The 7,589-nt window shown below is 36.7% G+C and overlaps 1 protein-coding gene across 1 annotated transcript; it reads right to left on the bottom strand.

Moving 5' to 3' along the window:
- Positions 1–4,698: 4,698 nt before the first annotated feature.
- Positions 4,699–6,281, bottom strand: LOC137398318 (uncharacterized). Its single transcript, XM_068084426.1, has 2 exons — positions 5,163–6,281; positions 4,699–4,716 (listed from the first exon to the last, which is right to left on the bottom strand). Exons 1-2 carry the CDS (start codon positions 6,279–6,281, stop codon positions 4,699–4,701), a joined length of 1,137 nt encoding a protein of 378 aa, XP_067940527.1.
- Positions 6,282–7,589: the final 1,308 nt, after the last annotated feature.

The raw sequence follows: 7,589 nt of genomic DNA, 5'->3' as shown, positions 1-7,589 counted from the left end.
CCACTGACGTATAGTGATGTTGTGTGAACAAGCATTTACCTGTTGTTAACAAAAGAGACTTCAGTAATAAATTTTGAATACTACCAATAATTAATGGCAGCCCATTTTTAGGGTTCAACAATGATATGACTATTGTATGTTTCAAAGAGTGTCAGCTGTATTTGATAAATAGCTATTTATGTTGAGTCTATTTAGCGAGTCTATTTATGAGAGCCATTTATGTCATAATTGCTATTTATGTGCAAAGTAACTCTAGTAAGAAATGTTGATTACTACTAATATGTAAAGGCAGCACAATTTTAGTGTTTAAAAGTGATAAAACTCTTGTATGTACCAGAGAGTGTCAGCTGTAGCTGATAAATAGCTATGTATGTTGAGACTGTTTATATAAGGCAGATAAGAAACTAGCATATGTGCTTTTCCACGATCGGTTGTCTATGTGTTTGCTTAATGCCTGCATACGCTATTTATATTGTACTGATATTAAGGGGTAGAAGGATCTACTTTAATAGTTATAAACTCTGGCAACTATCACATTACAACTAAAAATATATCTCAGCGAAAAGGCTCACCTCTGTCAGACTAAACAATCCTAAAGATAACCATTTAACTAGCAATTTTCTAGTTGGCTAGAAACATTTTTTCAATTACAGCCTTGTCTGTTAGTACGTTAATTGGTAAATTTTAGAATTATTGAAAACTCCAAAATAGCAGGTAATAAAATTAGTATTAAAACTGGGTCTTGAAAGATCGTCACTAATTGATCTATCAGTTTTTATTTTGTTACAACTGTGACACCGTCAAGACTAAAATGTTGAACAATGTGCATTTGTGTAATTTATAAATATAGAATACAACAGAAAAACTACAAAATAAAGGTACATGCATATACATAAGATATGGCCTGTGGCACTATCAAAAGTTGAAATGTATTATTGTTCTCTCAGAGAAGAAAAGGATAGAAGAGATAAAAGGTAGAAAAAAGAATAAAATGAAACCTAGCTATCGGTTTCTTAAAACCAATTCAGTTGACAAAGTTTAGTAGGAACAAGTAGTTAAGCGGTATGGTATACTTGAACATTATTCAAGTAAACTTCGTTGCTTTGTACAAAGTAACGAAACAAGAAATAACCCTTCAAGGCTCATCCCTAACTAAGCACCAGTCCAACGTCTGCTTATAAAAGACGGTTTGTCAAGCGCAAGGAAGAGTGTCAGTGTGAGTGGCATAAAGCTATACTTCAGCCAGCTGGTCAAATGTACTTATAATAAGAGCATCTGTTAGTAAGTTCACTGCAGCAAGCAAAAACCTGTGATTTTAAGAGGTTATTGCCACTAGCTACTAGCTCAGAGAATCCATAGCTGAGATAAATCTTTTGAATATTTTGTTGGAACAATTTGATATTAGGTTCAAATCTTGCAACAAGATAAATGCTATCGTCTGGACAAAAATCATCTGCAGTTACAAAACAAGTATAAAATTATTTTCATCAACGGTTTTAGTAAAGCGATGTAATCAGAGCCATAGCCCGACTCCTCGGTCACCATAGCAAAGCTTTGCATATGTATTTGCTTTGGTGATAGAAATAGAAAGACGCAAAACACGTAAATATTAATTTAATCTTGAGAGATTGATTGAACTTGGTACCAACACTTGCTGCTTCAAGTCACTATTGAAAATATTTGAAACATTTCACTAGCAGCACTTTTAAAGTTTTGTCATTATGATATATTTTGATTTCTTGTATTAAGGCTGTGACGGCATGGGTAAAAATTTAATTATTTTCAGAAAAAATATCTCCAGAATTTTTAAATTGTTTTGAGAAATTTTATTGCAAAAATAAATATATGTTCCCCTTCAAGTAGGTGGGTGTTAAAATATTTTGCATTTTTCCTAGCTCTTTGGTGGTTTGCTGGATTTTCTTTTGTGAAACAGTTGCCTAGCATATATATAACTATAAAAAATATATATATTTGAGTTTTGAAATGAAATTTAGTTAATATGGTATGGCAAAAAATGTCATATAGGGAGTACAATAAACATCGTGTTTCAGATAGCACGAAGAAAAAAATCGCATACCGGGCCATCGTAACCCGATGGCATGTCATATAATTAAAAGTGCACATTCAGCATGTGCAATCGCAAAAAGCATATAAAGTACACAGCAAGAGAGATGAAGGTGATAAGAACGGCTTACCCTTGTGGTTACAAACGCTTGATTGTCGACTTGTTTTTTGAATGTCGTGAGTTCAAATCTACTACGCAGGTGATTTTCCGTTGCTAAAACTTCAATGTGACAACTGGACAGACAAATGATAGACAAAAATGAGAAATATACATATATTTACATATATATATATTGTATATAAATTGTATATATACTGTATATAAACTGCATATAAATACTGTATATATACTGTATATATAAATACTGTATATATATGTATATATACTGTATATATATGTATATATATTTATATATATACATATATATACTGTATATATATGTATATATATTTATATATATACAGAAACGAAAGTTTGAAACCTATGGTTAAAACTCTTTTATTACAAATAGTTGCATGCTCTGAGGGAGCAATCATCAGAGAATTATATATATATATATATATATATATATATATATATATATATGTATATATAGATATATATATATGTATATATATGTATATAAATACATGTATATGTGTATATATATACATATATATATATATATATATATATATATATATATGCATATATATATATGTATATATATGTATATATATGCATATATATACATATATATATGTATATATATATATATATATATATATATATATATATATATATATATATATATATATATATGAAACTGGAGATTAATCGCAAAAAAGCTGGCGAGTGTAAAAATAAAGCGAGGCATCTATCAAGGTGACTCCTTATCACCGCTGCTCTTCTGCATATGCCTAAACCCTCTGGGCAATATGCTGGAGGAGACTCAATATGGGTACCAGTTTAAGAGTGGCACCAAGATAAAACACCTCTTCTACATGGATGACATCAAGCTGTACGCTAACAAAGAAATGGACATTGATTCGCTTATACACCTCACTCAGGTATACAGCAAAGACATCGGAATGAACTTCGGTATTGAGAAATGTGGAAGGCTAATTCTTAAGAAAGGCCATTCTATGCTCACAGAATGCCAAAGAATGCCAAATGGTACTATCAAATATATAGAAGAAAGGTACAAGTACTTGGGGATTATGCAAAACAACATCAACCACGAAGCCGAAGTACGTCACAAAGTCATTACCGAATACAGGAAAAGCCTTCGGCAGGTCTTACGGAGCCAGTTCAAGGCCAAGAACCAAATCATGGCAATAAATACCTATGCACTGCCAGTAATAAAATATCCAACAGGCATAATAAAGTGGACTGAGGAAGCCTTCGAAGAAACAGATATAGCAACTCGTAAACTGCTGACCATGCATGGAGCACTCCACCCAAAATCTGATACTACTAGATTGTATCTGGATAGGAAAGATGGCGGTAGGAAACTCAAAAGTGTACAGCAGACCGTGAAAGAGGAGGAGCAAAGCATCAAAGCATATGCAGCCTTCATGGCCACTTCAGATAAGTTGCTAGCTGAATTTCAAACGGCTACTCTTAAAACGGACCTATGCCCTGATGATGAGAAAGTTGACTGGCACACGAAACCTCTTCATGGTGCTTACCACCAACATATATCTAAGGTTGGCGATCTTCACCAGACATATATGTGGCTGAACAAAGGAAACCTAACAGCCAATACAGAATCGCTAATCATGGCAGCCCAGGAGCAAGTGCTCCCAACAAGGCAACTCCAAACGAAAATCTATCACACTAAGGACGATCGTAGATGCAGACTGTGCAAAGATGCACCTGAGACCATCCAACACATCGTCAGTGAATGCAAGCAGCTAGCAAGAAACGCATACACTGAGCAGCATAATCATGTCACAGGTGTTGTGTATAGAAGTCTATGTGACAAATATGGCCTTAATAAGCCACAACACTGGTGGGAAGCTCCTGGTAGGGTCAATGGAAATGACCGCGCTAAGATCCTCTGGGACTTCTACATCTGAACTGACAAGCATGTCCTAGCAAACCAACCAGATATAGTGATGGTAGACAAGGAGAACAAGAGGGCTACTATAAGAGATATAGCAGTACCCAATGACTAAAAAAATAGCCAGCAAAGAAAAAGCAAAGAGAGAGAAACATCTCCCTCTTGGAGAAGAGATTGAAAAATGCTGAAATGTAAGAACAACTGTAATCTCAGTAGTCATTAGGGCACTGGGCGCAATAACACCGGCGCATAAAATGTGGCTTGCCCAAATACCAACAGCAGTCAACTCAGGTGAGTTGGAGAAAAGTGCGCTATTGGGAACAACTAAGATCTTGAGGCGAGTGCTCAAACTCCCAAGTCTCTGGTAGGAGACCCGAGTTAGAGCAGAATTTACCACCCATACGGGGTATCCGGGTGAAGAAACAAATTTTTATATACATATATACTGTGTATATACACTGTATATATATCTAGTATATATACAGTATATATACTGTATATATACTGTATATACTGTATATATATACTTGCTTGTTCTAGACCTCACCTTATGTAAAGCCAGACTTTGCTATTGACAATACTACTGTTGTCACACAGTTGAATCAGCCTGAAATAGGAGATAAACTATCCAACATTTATTCAGTTACCATAATACTGATAAGTAGGTGACAAACAGTCTACCTGACATTCATAAGTATTATTATTATTATTGCAAAAGTTTTTCTTCACAGTCGTGTGGTGGTTGGTGACTGGTTGTAGTCCATGTTGAGTCCGGGTCTTAACAAAAGGCCAAAGGATCCAACATCTTCCTCAACTCCACTAAGAGAGGACCTTCCTCAAAATGTGAACTGTTCCTAAGATGGCCGTCTTCTGTATAGCCTCAAAAGACATGTTCACTCCCACCTCCGCCAAGTATGCTACATGCCTCATTGATATTGTTCCGAGTGCAACAATTACTATTGCTATCACTTCGGTCTTCACCTTCCACAGTCTGTTTATCTCAAACCCAAGCTCTTTGTATTTACCAATCTTCTCATCTTCCTTCTGTACTACTCTTGTGTCTCCAGGTATTGCTATGTCTATGACCTGGCACTGTTTGGTTTCTTTATTTATTAGTATAAGTTCTGGTCTTCTAGCTCCAATAACCTTGTTTGTCTGCACATTGAAGTCCCATAGCAGCTTGACTTTCTCTCTGTGAAAGGCAAGCCGCTCTTTATATTCTGTCTGTGCAATCTTACTGCATTTGCTGACTATGTGGGACACTGTTTCATCTTTTTGCTTGCACAATCTGCATTTCGGATCGTTTGTTGACTTTTCTATCTTGGCCTTCCTATAGTTGGTTCTTAATGCTTGATCCTGGGCAGCAATGATCAGGCTTTCAGTCTCTCGTTTGAGACATCCCCTCTTCATCCATTGCCATGTCTCCTTTGCAGCTTGATCTTCTGTCTGTCTTAGATGTTGTCCGTCCATTGGTTTATCATTCCAGTTTTGCTTTCGTTCAGTTTTCTGATGATTTCTATACTCTTGTCGTTCATCTTCACTGTTGGTATTTATGATCTTACCTGCTGTTTTTATAAATTCGACTGGGCTGCCTTCTGTGTACTTTTTCAGACTGTGACTTTCGTAATTCACAGTTTCCTCAACACTCATTAGGCCTCTTCCTTTTTGGTCTCTTTCAACATATACTCTATCTACATCAGATCTTGAATAAAGACCTTTATGCATTGTCATCAGTTTCCACGTCCTTCTGTCCAGTTGCTGTAACTCTGCCTTCGTCCACTGAATAATCCCTGCTCCGTATCTGTACAAGGACACAGCCCATGTATTGATAGCGGTAATGAGATTTCCAGCAGTCAGCTTTGATTTCAGCTCTTTCATAAGGCTGTGAATGTATTCCTTCCTGATCTTAGCTTTCATTTCAGATTGTTTTATGTCATCTGCCTCCATAACTCTTAAATATTTGTAGCTTTCATTATCTTCTAGTTCATGAATTTCTGTTTCATTTGGTAGCATGATATTTCCTCTGCCAGTTAATTTCCCTCTTATCATGGTGATGGTAGCGCACTTATCTAATCCAAACTCTATACCAATGTCATCACTGAAGATTCTCACTGTGTGTATCAGTGTCTCAATCTCATTCTTGTTCTTCTCATACAGTTTCAGGTCGTCCATATACAGTAGATGGTTAACTGCACGTTTGTCTTTGAGATGGTACGCTGGTTTAACTTTGTGCAGTACAGTTGTGAGTGGTATCATTGACATCACAAACATCAAAGGAGAAAGACTGTCCCCCTGAAAGATACCTCGGCTGATTGATACTTTTCCTAGTTATTTCCCTCCACTTTCTAGCTCTATTTTCCATTGTTTCATACCTGCTGTCATGGACCTCTTGATGTTTTCTGAGATCCCTAACATATCCATTACTTTGATTATCCATGAGTGGGGAACCATATCATACGCTTTTCTGTAGTCAATCCATCCCATCACCGAGTTGGTTTTTCTTGCCTTACTGTCTTTCATAACACACTTGTCTATTATCAATTGATCTTTAGTTCCACGACTTTTTCTACCGCAGCCCTTCTGTTCCCATGGTAGTAGTTCATTTCTCTTCAGGTGTTCATAAATGCTGTCCGAGATCATTGCAGTCAGTACTTTGTACATTATTGGCAAGCAGGTAATCGGTCTATAGTTTGATGGTATGTTGCCTTTGCTTGCATCTTTAGGTATTAGCACCGTTCTTCCTGTTGTCATCCATGATGTCGGAGTGCCTCTCTTGATAATCTCATTCATCTGATTCACAATTCTTGTGTGAAGAGCTGTGAAGTTCTTGACCCAGTAGCCCGGTACTCCATCCGGTCCAGCTGCTTTCCATGGTGACAATCTTCCAAGGGTTCTTTTTAGTCCCACAACATTGATCTCCATACCAGTTTGTTTCTCTAAATCTTTGTAGTCATGTTCAGTCTACTTTATCCATTTGGCATCTTCTTTATGAGTGTGCCGCTGTGCCCATATGTTACTCCAGAACTCCAGAGCAGCATTGGGCTCAGGCGGTGGTATCTGTTTCTGTTGTTCACCTTCTAGGCTTTGGTAGAATCGGTTCTGGTCTGTTTCAAATAAATGGTTTGGATGAAACTGATTCACTCTGTCAGAATATCTCTTAATTTTTGCAGCTGTGGATGTCACTCTCTGTTTAAGTTCCTCAATCACTCAATCTATTCCTTTTTTCTCCAGCCAATAACCTTGCTCTATTTCTCTTGTGATGTATTGCCTAACTTCTTTGATGTTATTCATCTTTGCTAGATCTTTGCTAGTTTTCTTTCTAGTCTCATTTTCCATGCCGGGATTTGGGTTCTCCTGCCACCGGTTTTCTGCCCTTTCTGTAATCTTTCCTATACCAGCCATGCTCCTGCATATATCAAGTCGTTTGTACCTCCAATATCAGTGGTGTCAATAAACCCGATTGCCTGATTGATCATTCCT

This window comes from Watersipora subatra, chromosome 6, assembly GCF_963576615.1.
Source record: "Watersipora subatra chromosome 6, tzWatSuba1.1, whole genome shotgun sequence".
NCBI lineage: Eukaryota > Metazoa > Bryozoa > Gymnolaemata > Cheilostomatida > Watersiporidae > Watersipora > Watersipora subatra.
Note: the sequence above shows the minus strand (reverse complement) of the source record. Positions and strands in the feature narration are given on the sequence as shown.

What these genes read in the sequence shown, in the direction of transcription:
- LOC137398318 (XM_068084426.1), bottom strand. Translation starts at nt 6,281, where the DNA reads ATGGACGACCTGAAACTGTATGAGAAGAACAAGAATGAGATTGAGACA.